The sequence below is a fragment of the Triturus cristatus genome, chromosome 4_1 (assembly GCF_964204655.1).
Source record: "Triturus cristatus chromosome 4_1, aTriCri1.1, whole genome shotgun sequence".
In the NCBI taxonomy this organism is placed as follows: domain Eukaryota; kingdom Metazoa; phylum Chordata; class Amphibia; order Caudata; family Salamandridae; genus Triturus; species Triturus cristatus.
This window is the reverse complement of record NC_140585.1, coordinates 820587966-820605945: the sequence shown is the minus strand read 5'-3', so window position 1 is coordinate 820605945 and position 17980 is coordinate 820587966. Positions and strand designations below refer to the sequence as shown.

At 41.4% G+C, this 17980-nt stretch overlaps 1 protein-coding gene across 1 annotated transcript in view; it reads left to right on the top strand.

The window, feature by feature from the left end:
- SLC35E3 (solute carrier family 35 member E3) overlaps positions 1 to 17645 on the top strand; it is a 72568-nt gene extending 54923 nt beyond the window's left edge. The window contains exons 4-5 of the mRNA XM_085653474.1: positions 10521 to 10603; positions 11717 to 17645. Of these exons, the coding sequence (XP_085509600.1) occupies positions 10521 to 10603; positions 11717 to 11903 (270 nt within the window). The 3' untranslated portion in view covers positions 11904 to 17645. The remainder of the gene's footprint in view (positions 1 to 10520; positions 10604 to 11716) is intronic.
- The last annotated feature ends 335 nt before the right edge of the window (positions 17646 to 17980 follow it).

The window sequence follows — 17980 nt, the reverse complement described above, 5'->3', positions numbered from 1 at the left end:
TGAAATATGATATATTTGAAAAGAGGGGGGCCTGCATATCTATATCCTGTATTTCATTACAATATACACTTGCCTGGTGCGCGATTAAGGTATTCAGGCAGATGATGGTTTCTAATAGATACCAAATACCGAGTGACCTCCAGGACATTGATTGACATGAGACTGGGCATTACACGGTGACGGAGCTCGCACCCCACGAAGGGAGAGAAGAATATACAAACCCTATCGCAAAGGGCAACCACAGTATTCCTGATATTCTACCCGTTGCCCCATTGCCATTTTGTAATGACACTGCAGATTCCATACCCCTAGCAGTTGTTTCATCTAACTCGTTATTTCCTAGTAGTATTGGCTTAGGGATGGAGGGCGGTGTCTATTTTGAGGGTTTTTCAACACACTGCCTGGAGGTCGAGCAATCAACTCCAGGGAGGGCAAAAGAGGGGCCTATGGTCCGTATATCGAATAGGCTCTCAGTAAGCATAAAGAAAAAACTATAGGCCCTCATTTATTAATTTTATGGCTAACATTTAGGGGAGGCCAGGACATGGTTTTGGTTAATTTTTATAATAATGTTTTTAATAACACCACGGGTAATGTGGTCTCAGCCCTTGAAGGGGGACTGGAGACTTTACTCAAGTCCATTACTAATTGCTTCATATTAATTTGGGCAGGAGAGTCTACATTCACCTATGCCCACTTTCTGCTATGTGGGTATGTGGGGTCACTGATGAGGCTGGGACTGGTTATTTACACTTCCCTCACAACGATTATGGTGATCAATTGAACTCTTTGATTACAATGTTTGATTTACACTTATACAAAAACGGGCTTGCGATAGCAATGGGGATCCCATACAAACTTTTATAGGGAGGAATTCTACATCTGTTATTGACCATATCTTAATATCACCTAATGCATGCAAGTGGTGTACCATACCTAGGGTTGCCAGCCCGGGACTGAGTGACCATAACTGTATTATATGGACAGTTTTTTTCTGGGGCAAGACCAGTGACGCACCTTTTAGTAGTATTACCAACGTTGCACCAATAAGACCAAATGGGGTCTGCATTAAAGTGGGATGGAGACGACCCAACTCAAATTTTGTACAACGTTTGCTCTCAGGTCTATAACGATATCATTCATTGCCTGGAAGATGTAGTCACCCCCGATCAGTTACTCCATAGTTTTACTGGCATTACCAACATAGTAGATGCACTTATGACCCGCACCGAATAAAATGGGCCATGTTAAACGTAGAGGATGGTTTGACCACACATGTACTATAGCCTCCAGGGATTTGAAATTGGCCCTTTGCAGTCAACCCAGAGATAATCTGTTGATTAAATCTCTCAGATTCAATTTTAAAGAGGTGCTTCTAGCCAGAAAGAAAGAATTAGGAGATGTAGCATGGGCCAAATTGTCACGGGCTGCGGATACAGCAGATCATAAATTATTCTGGGATACTGTTAACTCCCCTTTCCTAAAGGATAACTCCTTCCCTGAATTTTTGTCACATGTCACCTGTGATGCCTGGGTTGAAATAAGTAGCTCTCCAATTGCAGAAATGGTGACTACCCAAAGTAAGGAACAGTTGATCTGGTCCCCCTTACCCCTGGACATTATGATAAATGTCATGTGCTTTGAAGGAGAGTAAAGGGGGCAAAGCCCCAGGCCCAGATGGGGTCCCAGTAGATGTTTTTAAGATCGCCGTCGATTTATGGACCCCAATTTTAACTAGAGTCTTCAATATGGCTGCAACGACAGTGATTCAGCCTTCATGGGTAACGTCTACTATAGTCCCAATTTTTAAGAAGGGTAATAAGTTAGATCCTAGGAATTATCAGCCAATTTCATTGTTAGACTCATCGGCGAAAGTGATGAGCAAAGTCCTGCTTAAGAGACTAGAAGAATGGGTCTGTGAATGCTCAATACTTTCACCGGTACAGTTTGGTTTTAGGAAAGGTATGGGGACCCTAGAGCCATGCGTGTATCTGGACCTACTAATATCGTAAATATACACGTGCCAAAGGCAGAAGACCATATCTCTGTTTTGCTGATTTGAGCAGCGCTTTCGATCTAGTAGACCATACCAACCTTTGGACTACTCTGCTCGCTATGGGGGCGCCTAGGCCTAATATTTGCTTTTTGACAAGATTATATGAGAAGCTAGCGTGTAAAGTACGCTATGCCCACGAGGCAAATGCACCAATAACTCTGAAGTCAAACGGGTTATTCAGCAAGGCTGTGTACTTGTCCCTTTACTATTTTCTTTGTTTATAAACAGGGTGGACAAGACCTTACAAACAGTGCATGCCAACGCTCCCCAAGTTGTTGTGCACCCCACACCAGTGCTTTTGTATGCAGATGATGCGGTCTTGCTGGCCAGGACGCCGGTGGGGCTACAGCGTTTAATGGACATTTTTGGGGACTTTATTGCTGCCAGAAAACTGATTATTAATAAAAGCAAAACTTGTATAATGATTTGTAGGTCAAGGGACAAACCATGTAGAACATTCTTTATTGATAAGATGCCGGTGGCCATTATTGATACCTGAAAAAGTGATACCCAGATAGCAAAAGGTAACTGCTAATGGTCCCTTGAAGTCACTAAAGTCAGGGGCACAATTAACAGATGTACTCATGGCATTTTTAGATTTTCTGAAGAACAAAACAAGCGCCAATGCTGTATGTGTTTCACCTATAATTTACGTAGTGAACCGAATAAAACAAGGACACTAGCAACCACTTTGTCGTTGGATTTAATCCGAAAAAATGTTTACTATTTTATAAACACTGCATTTTTTTGTTTTTTTGTTAATGTTAATAAAGCAAGCTCATTGCAACAAGAGAAAAAAATCAGACAACAACACTAATGACATTTCAAATACATTTGATACAATTTGACACCTGTGCACGAAAAAGAGAAATCTGTTCTACCTTACATACATCTCAAACATACAACACATTCAACCTTACTAAACAAAAAAACATTCTAATAACAATATATACAATATATATACAGGCCATCAGTTATAGCAATTGGCATAGTCATGAATCAATACTCTATTTTCTTAAAGCAAAGATTGGCCAGAAGCGGAGAGAGGTCTACGCGTTTCGAATCCCACTGAATACTGGGATTCTTATCAGGACCAACATGTGGCTGTAAATGAGAAAACAGGAAAGTTTTTTATTCTAGTGACCCAACTCTAGTGTGTTAAAGCTGCATGTGTTCAAAAGGGCTCTTACCTAGAAATGTAGCAAGCCAACTTATTCTCTAGGGTGTTACTTCTTCAAACCGACACCTAAATGCAATCAGGACCAGAGGCGAGTCAGTTTTTTTATCTATAACGCCACAAGAACAAACAAAGGAAGGACCGAACAATCAAAGAAGACACACCTTGTTTATAGCGTTGAAATGAGCCGAAGATCTGGGCCAGACAGATTCTTTGTCTTTATAGCTTATACTTGGATCAACAACTGCCCCAGCACGGCGTTCGCGTTATCTAAAAAGCCAAGCACGCTGCGTGTGAGTTTGTCTCTCGGTTAGTACAGCACGGTATTGGTGGTAACAATCTTTACATGAAACTTATCTGCTTACCTCGGTGCAGGGGGCGAGGGGAAAAGCGATTTCCGTGGAATAGCGGAAAACTTGACCGGCGGGAAGAATCAATCTCAGCGTCTGTTTTAATCTACAGGAATAGACGGATGAAACAGCCCTTTAAGCACATGTATGCGTGTAAATCGTGAGTTTTGCGCATAGTCGTCATGGGAGTATCAAAGCCATTTTACCTGGAGGAGCGACGATGCTAGTGTTCTTTTTCCTCGGTGGCTGGCCTCAGAACTGGTGCAAGCTGCAGGCGGCCATTGCCGTCAGCCGTATTTACACGTTTACCTCCTCTCGTTCCGGAACTGCAAGTGACATGGGAGTTGTAGTTTTTACTGGAACCAATCTGGTTTTCTATGTCAATTTCTTTATGTATCGCACCATGGTGGATGGACATAGGTGCTCCCTTGATTTGTTTAGTTGGAACGTTGAAGTGGTCCTATAGAGGTTTGTTTAAGAAATCAAAAGGCATCAGGTGAAATGCGAGTGTGGTAGCATGTGTAGATGTCTATCGAACACATTGCAGTTGGAACCAGTCAACCCGTCCTTTATTCTTGTGTAGAAAAAAACAATAGTTCATAGATTGTAAATTTCCGAGAGTTCATTCAATCCATCAATGGACGTATTGAATTTAATTATGAGCATCGCTTCTCTCTTCAATAATTTGGCGTCCAAATCGCCACCTCGTTGGTCGCGTTCCACTTTAGAGATGACTGTCCAATTTAGTTCCTGTTCTGTATGGTTGTTCGAATGCCAGTGGTTCACCAGTGGGGCATTTTGCACCTTTTTACGGATCCTTGATTTGTGTTGTTGGATTCGATTTCGTACCTCCTGATTGGTCTTGCCGATATAAAGTTTGTTACATGGACAACGGATGCCATATACTACAAATTTTGATTTGCAGTTGGAAAAGGTCTCGTGTTTCCAATGTTGACCATTATGGGAAAACAGATTACCTTCCACAGTAGAGTCACAGCAGACACATGTCCCACATTTACGGTGTCCTTGTATTGGTGGGAGGCTCAGCAAATTTCGTAAGTCAGAATCTTTGGTTCTTGGTAGTGCTGCCCGTACTATCTGATTGGCAATACTTTTGTCCTTCTTAAAGGCAAATAAGGGAACTTCGTTTAATGTTGTGTCCAAGTGCTTTACTAAATGCCAATTTTGTTTTATGGTCTTTTTGAACCAATTGGACGTTGGACAAAATGTGGAAACGCATACAATTCTCTCAGACGTCGGTTTCTTGCGTCTCTCGAGTAGAGTTTCACGAGGTGTCCATCAGGCCCGTTTAATGGCTCTTTTCAAAAGTTTTTTGGGATATCCTCTCGATAGTAGATTTTCTTTCAGTTTTTCTGCATGGAAGAAATATTCATCTTTGAATGAACAATTTCTTCGTATGAGTAAAAATTGCCCGTAGGACAAATTTTCCCGTAGACTGCGTGGGTGGTTGCTTGAAAAATGCAACGCTTTGTTTCTGTCCGTTTCTTTTTTGTATAATGTGGTCATTAGGCGTCCATTTGTTGAATAAACTTCAACGTCCAGAAAGGCCATTTTGGTTTTTGAGAAATTCATACTGAATTGTATGTCAGGTGTTCTATTGTTGAGCCAATTCAAAAATGCTTGTAGCTGGTTTTTCTTCCCCGGTCCAGATCATAAAAACATCATCGATGTACCGGAACCAACTGTTGATGGAATCTACAAAAGGATTATTATTGTAAACAAATTGGTCTTCATATTTAGACATGTAGAGAACTGCTAGTTCCGGGGCAAAGGGACAGCCCATAGCCTCGCCTTTGACTTGGTAAAAGAAATCATTTTGGAAACAAAAATCGTTGTTCTTTAGAGCGAAAGTCGCTAAATCCATAATGAATTGGGTGGGAATTTTCTCGGGTTTTGGTCTACTGTCCAGGAATGCTTGGATGACCGCTAATCCTTCGTCCTGTGGAATTTCCGTGTAAAGTGATGTGACGTCTAGAGTCACTAGAAAATGCGTCCCTTCATCAAAGACCAATGTCTCAAGCTTGTTCAAAAAGTCGGTAGTATCCTTTAGGTAAGATTTCACTTCACTCATGAATGGTTTTAGGAAAAAGTCTACAAATTTCGAAATGGGTTCTGTTGACGATTCGCACCCGGAGACTATTGGTCTCCCCGGCGGATGGTGTTGGTCTTTGTGTACTTTGGGTAGTACATAGAAGATGGGAATTCGAGGATGTGTGTTCTTTAAATATTCGTATTCTTTTTTTCCCAAAAATCCTTGGTCAAACCATCTTTGGAGCATATGGAATAATTTGCCTTGAAGTTCGCCTGTAGGGTCTTTAGATATCTTCTTATAACACAGCTCGTTAGAGAGTTGTCTGTGATGTAGCTCTCCTTTGCCCAAATCACAATCGATCCGCCCTTATCGGCTTGTTTTATTATTATCGATGTGTCATTTTTCAGGTTTAGGAGCGCCTCCCTCTGAGGTTTAGTCATATTAGATCTTATATATTTCTTTTTTTGTTTCTCTGCTTCAGTTATGGCTGATAGAATCACCTTTTCAAAGGTTAAGACCTCTTTAGGGACTTTGGTAGAAGGCGGGCAGAACCCTGATTTTTTCTTTAGTCCTGTTGTTTCCATGTTGTCTTTAGGAGGATTTTCTGAAAAAAATGTTTTCAACCGAATTTTACGGCAGAACTCAATGAATTCCGTTTTGAGTTGAACAAAGTTGGTAACCTTGGTGGGGACGAAGGATAGTCCTTTCTCTAGTACACTAAACTCTGCTTCTGATAAAACTTTGTCTGATAAATTGAAAATTGGTGATGTTTAGTTTTTGTAGTTGTGACGTCTGGTGGTCATTTCCCATGGCTGGTTTGTATATCTGGACCTCCCTCGAGGTTTCCGTTGGCCTCTTCCTAAAAAAGGCAATGGCTGTTGAAAGTTTCGTTGGTAATTGCCTCTCCTATTGAAATCTGGACCGCTGTTGGAATTCTCTATGTCGCTTCCGTTTGATGAAGATTCCGAAAAAGTAATAAATTTTTGTCTTGATCTGCCTTGATAGTCTGGCAGAAATTTGCGTGATTCTGGTCTTGAATAAAAATCAATCTGTAAATAGGGATATGCTTTCTCTAATGAGAAGTTCCTTTTGTCGTTCTCGAAATTGTTGCTTTTTTGATTGATTGAATAATCCTTGAATTCAGCAATTTCTTTATCAACTTTGTCTAAAAGCGCCCTTGCATCTGTAATTAATTGGTTTGATTTGATCTCACTTTCTCACTTTGGTCCTGATTGCATTTAGGTGTCGGTTTGAAGAAGTAACACCCTAGAGAATAAGTTGGCTTGCTACATTTCTAGGTAAGAGCCCTTTTGAACACATGCAGCTTTAACACACTAGAGTTGGGTCACTAGAATAAAAAACTTTTCTGTTTTCTCATTTACAGCCACATGTTGGTCCTGATGAGAATCCCAGTATTCAGTGGGATTCGAAACGCGTAGACCTCTCTCTGCTTCTGGCCAATCTTTGCTTTAAGAAAATAGTGTATTGATTCATGACTATGCCAATTGCTATAACTGATGGCCTGTATATATATTGTATATATTGTTATTAGAATGTTTTTTTGTTTAGTAAGGTTGAATGTGTTGTATGTTTGAGATGTATGTAAGGTAGAACAGATTTCTCTTTTTCGTGCACAGGTGTCAAATTGTATCAAATGTATTTGAAATGTCATTAGTGTTGTTGTCTGATTTTTTTCTCTTGTTGCAATGAGCTTGCTTTATTAACATAAACAAAAAAATGCAGTGTTTATAAAATAGTAAACATTTTTTCGGATTAAATCCAACGACAAAGTGGTTGCTAGTGTCCTTGTTTTATTCAGTTCACTACGTAAATTATAGGTGAAACACATACAGCATTGGCGCTTGTTTTGTTCTTCAGATTAGTTTTGGTTTGGCCGTGCTGTCATTTGAGCCAGAACCCCCCTTGGTTTTCGAGATTTTTAGATTTTCAGCAAAGCTGGGCTCTAGGACGATTAAGGAGATGATAGCAATCTATAGTGCAAGGGTTTTATCTTTTGCAACATATGGGGCTGGTGTGTGTGGGGGCCACCATAATAGTAAGGCACTCCAGAAGGAGGAAAATGGTTTCCCCAAACACGTACTCAGTCTGCCTACTTCGGCCTCTTCCGAGATCATTCATAGAGCAGTAAGGCTACAGTACCTGTCAGATCTAGTTACACTTCGCCCCTTCTTGCTTTGGCGTTCCATATATTCCAAAGATGACACCAGTTTTACCAAGTTAATTATTTTAGACTGTTTGTCCCTGGACAATGCACTGGCGATTCCTTGGTTAATTTATATTAATTCTTTGTACAGCAAATTATTTAAGATTCCTCTCTGGACCAACCCTTTATCGGTAACATCAGTTATAAATTGTCTATCAGAGAAACTTTCATGACCTATAAAAGGGAAGTCCGGTTGGATTGTGAGAGAAGGAAATCAACTTTTAAGTTTTATCTAACCCTTACCTTAACAGAGGACTGTCATGATTATTGAACCTATACTCTTAATCTCATGCACCATTTTGTATTAGTTAGATTTAGATTGGGAATTGGTCACCACCTAGTTGCCTTCCCTAATATGAAACCTTACCCCCTAGATTCGACCTCTTGCCCATGTGAAATTTTAAAATGAAACGAAGAGAAGCAAATAAATGAAAGAACTGTTAAAAAAATTTTTTTTTTAAGTTTGACGGTCTAACCAGTTCTGATTCTAAAGCACTTCTTTTCAGGTGGCTGTTCATTGACAGTGCAAGAGCTCCAGTGACGTAACCGTTACCCCATTCAGTATGGGCTGGCTGGCTGGTTCCACTGGATACTTACAATTAGGGCCATGTTTCCTCAGGAGTTTTTTGTTTGCTAATAATTTAGGCACCGTTTGATGATTATTCACAAAAATATATTTCTCCCCGCTCCTTCCTGGAAAGTTTTGGGGGTATCCTTCAAGCAGGGGCCGAGAAACAGGGGTACGGGGCAAAACTTGCTTCCATAGGAAAGTTAGACACCGCTACAGCCAAAATGGCTGAATGGAATTACATCAAAGTTGGCAGAAATCTAGATCTTGATCCAAAAAACGTGCTTTTTGCAATTTGATATTAAAACGTTCAGTAGTTTGTGAGAAATTAAGTTTCAAAATGTACATATATAAATAGTCATAGAGGATCCGTTGATCCAACAGATCAAAAGATATGATCAGATAGGTGCCACAACATCAACAAAGATGTTGCCGCAGCCATTTTAGGACTCAGAGACTCCATCCCCTGTCCTCAAAAAAGGTTTAACAAAAAATATATGGGGGCAAGGTAGGGGATACCCTGGGCCTGTTTGGGGCGGTGGGGGGTTTAATGAAACCGCAGATTCCTGGCAACATTTAAAAAAACCGAGGCGAGCTCATATCCATTTGATTTTCAAACCACCTAGGATAGGCCAGGGCTCGAGGGGTTGACAGTATGCATGAGTACTTTGTCCCGGGGCCCCCAACCCCCAGGACACTGATGTTCACCTACTAGAGCGTAAGCAGGGACTATTTTATGGCTCCCACCATAAAAAACCTTGCCAGACTGGAGCAGATATCTATCTCTCTGCCTGTGCTCTAGCAGGCAGGGAACAGAGGGTTGTTCCCCCTCCTCCTCTCCCCTTGCCCCCTTACCAGAGAAGCACATAGAAAAAGTGCTCCCCCGTGACAGAAAAGAACACAAGCCGGCTCCTCTGACCAGCACCCAAGGATAAATGCTGGCAGGGTAGCTAACAGGATTGGATGGGACAAACTTCCCCCCCCCCCCCCCCCCCCTTCCCTGCAGCCCCCATGTGAGAAAAGTTGAAGGTGCCCCAGGAGGAACCTGGGCACCCATGAGAAAAAAAAAAGAATGACCGGCACCCGGGATGGGTGCTGACTGATGGAGCCAGCAGGTGCCGCGTCGGGAGCACCAACTACACTAAAACTGTGGATATCTCAGGTGGGACTAGGACACCCAAACTTTTGATTTAAAAAAAAAAAAAAAATAGGGTGGCAGGATCCACTCATTTATTATTCACTGTTCCCGGCGAGGAGCACCCCATAATGCCCTTTAAGGGCAGGTTTGCATTATTTGTTGCTGTTTTGTGGTGCCACAAACTGAATTTTTTTCAATCTGTAAGTCTACTGAGTTATTAAACGCATGATACCAGGAGAGCTTACCATTTGTTTTTAAAGGATTTCGATCTGGGGCTGCAAGCTCTTCAGCTAGAGGCAGGGACGCCTTGTAGCTGGTTCTATAGCTGCATTTTGTGGCTTGAAGAATGTCAAAGAAAGACTCGACACGTTTATGGTTGTTATGAAGAGAAATACTTTAATATGCGACAGTGATTTATTATGAATGTATTGCTATGTATATGTTTTGAAGTACACTGGATTATATTATTGATAAATGTGTGTGTTGATTTATTGATAAAGCCAGTAAGTCAGCTTTATATATGTTGATGTTCAAAAAGCTAATAGGCCCGCTTGGTGTTCTGACCCTTTGAAAAAGCCTGCAGGTCTGTCTTACTTAAAATTACAGTCTTTATATTGTTACATGATCTAGGAGGGTTGGAGCAGAGCCTGGGCAACCTTTTTAGTTATGTGGATGTCTGCATTTTGAATTTTTAGGTCAGTGTAGTTCGCTTCATGATGTAGATTTGCCTTTAAAGTGTAAAATAGAAGGGATGTGAATCTGGTACCAGGAATTGAAAATGCATAATTACTTTTAGTAAAAATTAAATTGACGGTCTGTTTATTTGTTTCTCCAGGCTTATCTCCTGCAATGCAATTAGAAAGAATTAAAAAACAAACTGGCTAACATGGATAATCCTGCCGCGAGTTTTGACTAGGTTCAGGCTTTCATGTTGTCTGTATTTTTTGCTTGCAGGTTCTGGTGTTGCTGTCAGGAATAATAGCATTCTTGGTGAACTTGTCCATCTACTGGATCATCGGAACAACCTCCCCTGTTACGTATCCTTTCGATGCTCTCTTTCCTACCTCTAATTCATAGATGAGTAGTCCTATATGTGTCACTGCTTTACATGTATGTGCATTTTCCGTGCTTTCTGAAGTATGCATTTCTCTTTTTGTGGGGCTTGGGTCGGAACCTCGAGTAGGACGTGTTGTTGTTTTAATAGGTATTTGTGGTATTCTCCCATTTTGTGTGTGTGAGTGTATATCCGTGAAAGACGCATTGTGGTATTTCCAAGTGCCCACGCTTGCAGTAAATAGCAACGTTTCTATACACAATGCACCAGTTCCCTCATCCTCGAAAGGATCCGGAGCAGAAGTGTTTTTATCTCGTGGTTGCTTTAGTGAACCACATATGCCTACTCGAATTGGACATGGTGCTGAAAACTATTTATGTGGGACAGACGAAGACTGGTGGCTCTTGCTTTCAGACTGTTTACATACTTACACTTGTGTATGATAGCAGACCTCGATGCTCCTCCCTGCCATACTGTCATGCCCATTATTTTACTGACTTCATTGGTTGACATGTCCTCTAAATGCAATAGGTCAGAACTGAGAACATGAGCATTTTTTAAATGCATGTGTTGCCAAACTGGAAAGGTTTTTTTAAAGATTCGTTTGCAGGAATTGTAAAGGTTGCAGAGGAGCAAGTTTGTATAACTATCTCAAAGTGTGGTGGGCAGTGGACGTAGCCAGAGGAAGGTTCAGCTTCCAGTTTCAAACCGGAACAGTCCCTGCCTGATGACATCACTAGATTCTGACGACGTCATTGCTTCAGATCTATTGTACCTGAACATGGTAAAGAGTGGGGCCAGGTGAGGTGGGGACGAGCACGGTAGGCTTTCAGAGATGGATATTGGGGAATCTTTGCTCTTTTTAAAGTGGCGCACCAGATGCACCTTTACCCTAAAGTGGTACTGAAGTGTTTTGTACCCACCAGTTTTAGACTTCCTTTTAAGGTGTGCATTGCCAAGGCCTAAAACGTGCCCTTTGCAGATGAAGACAAGTAATGTTGGATGCCGACGCTTTCTGTCGGTCTACCTCTTACTGTATACTACCTTGCGACCCCATGTACACACAATGGTCATCCTCCTTAACTAGGGTCTGCAGATACAACATGTTTGGGCACTTCAAGTTCTGCATCACTTTGCTGGGAGGCTACATCCTGTTTCAGGACGCTCTGTCGCTGAACCAGGGTCTCGGAATCACCTGCACCTTGCTCGGCATCTTAGCCTACACGCACTTTAAACTCCAGGAACAGGAAGACAGTAAGAGCAAACTGACCCAGCGCCCATGAGGGCTGCTTACTGCAGCAGGGGAGATGGGCTTCTGTAGGTGCCTCGAGCGTGCCTGTGCCAAGGAACTACATTGTGAAATACGGAAGGAGCCTGTCCTGACATTTGAATCTATCTCGAGACAGTGGCATTTACATTTCATGTGGCCGTCCGATCAAATTAACAGATTTATATTTTTATTATAGACATCCAGGACTGTGAAACAAACGCAGGTACCGCACGCCTTCCGTGCTAAAGCTGCTTTTCAGTGTACATGAGTGCATATGCCAGAGAATGGAGATTTCGGGCCTTTCAAGAACAGCGTTTGAATACAGTTTCCACATTTTTGCATTCTGTGTTTTGGAAAAAAAAATACTACGGTGTTTGCATTCAGTGATGTTCGCGTGCCAAGACAAAACACGAAAACTATACTAGTTTTAGCTTTTTTTTTTTTTTTTTTTGGCCTTGTGGGCTTTTTATACAGTAAGTATAATTGCCTCTTTAACACGTTTATTTCTATCCACCGCATCACAATTAATTTATTTGTGTACAATAGAGAACAGCACCATGGTTTCCTAATTGCCTTTTTAATTTAGAAGGCTGTACAAACCTCATACCATACATATTGCAAAGGGGAATATATGGAAAATCAGTGCCCAAATCCAAGACCCTACAAAAATACACTTGCTAAAATTTGTCAGACCTAGTATGTGCCCTTGCTGCCAATGTGCATTGCAGTAGTGGGGACATGGCAACACAAAGCCCTTAAATGAAAAGTATGGGCCCTCTTTTGTTTGGAATGTACTGAGCGTTTACTTTTCTCAGTATTCAGTAAAACTTCCTTTCACATGTGCAAACTGTATTCTGCCAGGCCTTGTACTCTAAAATGGAAGCTTTCCTGCCAAAATGAACCATTTTGTAACCTTTTGGCGTGCATCACATTAGGCGAGGCTGCAGGACCCAACCCGATTTGTAAAGTGGTCAGTTGCAGGTGCACAGGGAGCCTGCCCTGAGTTATTGAGGTCTTTGGTACCTTTGATATTTTCTTCAAGGGAGTAGCTGGCAACTGTCGAGCAGCATAACGAGGGGATTATTAATTGTATTTTTTGTTATTAGATCACAAGAGAGGGTAACTTTCATGGAATGCGGTTTTATTAACATGATTTTTTTTGTTTTTAAAAAAAGGAACACGATGATGTCATGTTTGTGAAATAAGGAATCCATGTTTTAGGGGCTGGACTATCTGATCTCCGAGGTCAAGGCAGGTTTTCAAGCTGGTTCCTATTAAGAGGGGCAGACTCATGGTGTGCACGTCGGCAGCGAGGGATCATGTCACACTGCACCTGGAGACCTTTTTTCCAGGTGTTTAAACTTCGATTGGCCTAGACGGGTCTGTGTGTGGAGCTTCATGAAAGGCAGAGAGCTCATCATCAGTGCCTATTAAAACAAGCATTCATGGAAGCGTCCCTTGCCAACTGGAGAGCAACCCAGAAACCCTCCAGAGGACACCTGATTTGCTGCTGGGATACTGTGGTATTTTAGCACTGTCTTCATCAGCATTCCTTTTTGTTCGCATTCAGCCAACTCTAGTGTACTTCCTGTGCCCGCACTGGAAGGACCTTCAAACTGGTCATTTCCTGAGCGTGTTGGGGTACTTTTTTTGTTCCTGTCAGTTTCTTCCACCGTAAAGACATGTTGTGAATCCTAACCAATGCTGCAGTGTAAGTCACCATTAGTTGCAGCTTGCAATTCCATCCTGGACCCTTCCTATGAGCCCTCCCTAATGGGAACGTAGAGTTTCTATTCTTATAATATCAACGTTTCATCAGTGTATCTCTTTTGGGATGAGGTACTCGCCCTTGAATTACAAAATTTGATGGGCTTGCCAGTGAGGCTTGTAAAGTGATCTGGTCATAAGCGAGTACATTACTGTATACGTAAAAGGCTAATCTCATGGAGTTGATTTGGACCCAGAGATGTGGCCTCGGGGGGAAGTTGCAAAGCTGTGGGATCAGAGTTCTAAACTTAGACTTCCCACATCACCTGCTTTGGCGATGCATGTCCAAATCACTTTACTTCCCATTCCCTGTGCTTCAATTACTTCACATGATAACTTTTGTAATAAACACAAAAGAAACACTGCCATCAATTTCTATGTAGAAAAGTGGGCATTTACGTTTGAGTTTTGTCCTGAAATGGCCAAAAACTAGATGGTTTATGTAGGAGTAGTCTTTCTAGACAACAATATAAATATGGGAATTCAGTTTCTGTTGCAGGGGGTACACCCAGCTCTCCTGAATAAACTTTAATGTGAGTAATGTATAAACTCCCAACAATGCTGCTTGTACCTGTAGGTAAAGGATGAAAGTCAGTATTTAAGTGTTGAAGGAGTGATACATTTTATTTTCAAGGGGGTGGATGATAATACTCATAAGAATGCAAACTGCAAATGTTTGCTTTTCCTTCTTGAAACTCTTAACCCTCATCTCACTTTAATATTGCTATAAAATTAGCTATGTGAGGAGTTTACAGCTCAGATGTTTACGACTTTATTCCATTATTTTTTCTTCCCTTCAAATATAGCAGGGCTTGTTTAAACCTGTATGACATCGTACAACTTTGTTTTTTAGTCGCAGCCCAAGAGAGTTTTGAAATACACGTCTAAAAGTCCTTACACATGTCTTGTCTAAAGTCCAGCATTTTACTACAGCTTAACCTGACTTCTTAAGAATACACAATGGAGTAAGTAATAGAATACGACCCATTGAGGTGAAGCTGTGTCCAAACTGTTTTCACAAACACACTTACATTGCCTCCGTATAAACTTTTTTCGTACAATAGAAGTATAGACAATTTGGTTTTTCTTTTCAGCGGATCATTGCACTTTAATTTTCGATTAACAATAGAATTTTTGGTAGTGATGCAGATTAGGCCAAGGACTGTAAAACATATGAAGCTGGTTCAGAACATTTCATTCTCCTTGAATACGTCTGGTGCCTAAGGGGCATCCAAGTGGAACAGCAATGCTTTTAAGAGAGTCTTTGGGCATAAGAGAATTTGTGATTTCTTATATAGCAGAAAGACTGATGTTTTTGTATTAAATAAATCAAATATACCTGTTTGGAAGATAGAGGACCACCTCTCTGAAGCAGATGCCAGGTCTGGATGAAAACTGCAGCACTATTCCTCTTTTAGAAGTTCTTACGTCAGCAAATCTTTGTAGGTTTTCTTGAATGTTATCCAGTATATCTATACGGCTCACTTCTTTTCAGTAGGTTCTATTCATGTTCAAATGCAGTAAATTCCCTCGGATGGCCATACTTTTGTTCCCCACATTCATTAAACTGCCCGTACATGGTGAAATTGAATTTGTAAATCTGTTCTCTTTCTCCTGTAGTCTGTAATTTACTGACCCTCAGTCATGTGATCGCATTCCCTCACCTGTCCTTGTGGTCTGTGTTTAACTTTATAAAGCTCACCGCAGGTTATATAGCTTGCTGTTGATTGGTAACAACAATTCTCCAAGCTTTGCAACGTGCCTGCTCTGTAAGAATCATACAACTATTGTGGCTCTTTTTTTTCCCCTAAACCATAATTGATTTATGATCCATATAGCTTCATGATTTGTAGTTGTTGTGGGATTAATCCTCTGAACTGGAAAACGTGGATTGGATCAAATTGGTCCATTGTACATCATTATTCTCGTACTTCTGCATGAGTACAATCCTGTGGGTTGACTTGCAGAGGACAGTGTCTACATGCTGGCCGTTTCCGACTGAAAGGCCTCAGTAGTTGAGCTTTTTTTTGTCAACTTCATCTGTTCCACCATGAACCTTAATAACGTCTTTAGAAATTTGATATTATTGTTCTGTAAATGTCGATCCATTTTAGCTTGTGCACATTATCTGCTCCCTTCTTTGAGACCTTACTTCTCCAATGGTAGAATTTAAAATTCTTATTCTATGAATGTTTGTAGGCGACCTTGAGAAGATTTCTTCTTCCAGCAGGTGGCTTAGAATGCTTAGTAATGGGTCTTTAGTTTTTGGCTTGTGTTACCATGTTTCACCCCCAACATCACATGCCGCATAACTTTCCTCTAATTTGTAAAGGGACTGGCTGTCGTGCTTAAGCACGTTGCCAAAGTGTTATTTACATCGACCTTTTGAAGTGTCTTTCTTACTTTGTACCTTTATGGGTACTAGACAGTATTTGTTTCATTTTCTCTGATCATTTTTTCTTATATAGGGGTTTTCTTGGCCATAAAAATGTTGGGTAGAGATCTGTGCTCCCACTGTGTATATAAGGCCTTGGTCTGTGCTGCCGCGAACATTTTGCTGCCACCAGCGCAGCTACGAATTGGCACCTGCCCTATCGGCAGCTCATTAGTGAAAGGCAGACCAGCTTGTTAGAATATGCCAATCTCAATTTTGCTTTGATAGTGGCAACGTGGCCTGCCTTTCAAAGGGGTCTGAGATCCCTCTGCGTGCGGGTGCAGTGAGTGACTGCACTTGCCTGCAGGGAAATATTGGGGGTGAAGTCCTCTTCAGGAAACGGTTCGGAGGTGCGCATTGATTGCATGCCACTTTATGTGGCTCACAGTCTGTGTGCTGCCTGACAGCTCCTTTGTCTCTACTATAGTATGGTGAAGTGCAAAGGCAGAGTATGCCCTCATTTGCATGGGGGTATAACGCCCCAAATGAGTTACTCCCCCTGTAATTGCATTTATGCTACATGTGCGCTAGAGCAGTCTGTGTTACAGCACTGGTTGTGCAAGCATCTGTGGCTCTTTCTGTAATAACAAAGGGCCATGGGGGCATACAAACCAAGTGCACACGTTCTTTGTGTGTCCAGAGCACTTTCCATAACAAGGCCCCTGAACAGTCTGCAGCACCCTGGCTCTTGTTAAGTGAAGGAGATTAAACTTTCTCTGTAATCTTGTCGCTCTAGCCCTGTTAAGAAACACTACAATCTGCTACTATGCAAACTAACAAACCTTAATTTTACTTTCCTACGTTTGTGGACAAAAGAGGTCTTTGGTTAGAAATGCTGTGCAACCAATCCTAGGACCTCTTGCATCAATTAGATGTTGAATAATTAATTTGTGATGTGCAATCAAGAAAAATGCAGCAACATAATCGATTTCTGTTGGTGTACTTCGACCATAAGCAGACCTTTTTTTTATTGGGACCAGACCCAGTGTGACCTGTACAGTCCGTCACAAACTTGTTCAACACGTTTCAAGCACTTACTGTGTAAAATGCAGCACCTTTTAAAATTGTAAATCATGTATTTTATTTCTTTTCTATTTCCTAAACAGTACTCTAACATTTTGATTAACTTTGCTCGCAGGGTTGAAAATACTTTGATATTTTTCCACCGATTTGTTTGTTGTGTCGCTATGTACCGTGCTCATGTCGTTTCAAATGAAAACATCAGTTCTAATGTCTTTAAATTATACTTTATAGACCGAGAAAGCCTACTTTATAATTTGTGCTGTGCACAAACAAGTTAATGGCTGGAAGAGATCAATGTGAAATTCTACATGACCAGGACTGAGCCAAGCGGTTGCACTGACCAAAGTGGCGCTCACTCGTGAAGACTGAGTTCAGTCTTGCAGTCGGTGAATGCAAGTTGCTTATAGAGAGCAAACAGCTTGCTTTAAAGAAAATGTCCGAATTATGATTGTTATATCTAGTGTTGAGAAACTCTGCTTTTTATAAATGATGTATAGCTAAGGAGCACATTAAATCACAAACTTTGTGGTACAAGAGTCTCTGGATTGTTTATTTATTTTGTTTGTTATTTAGCACCAAATATGTAACTTTGCAACGCCTTCAGAGCTCTTGCAAGTAGGTATTTAGTGAGGTGTGTAGGTTGGCATGGTGTATGGGATAGAGCTCGCTATAGGGTATATGGCTGGCTTGGTATGGGTAGTGGGGATAGGGCTTGGTATGGGTTATGGGGTAGGGCTTGGTATGGCTTATGGGGTAGGGCTTGGTATGGCTTATGGGGTAGGGCTTGGTATGGCGTATGGGGGTAGGGCTTGGTATGGGTTATGGGGGTAGGGCTTGGTTTGGGTTATGGGGGTAGGGCTTGGTTT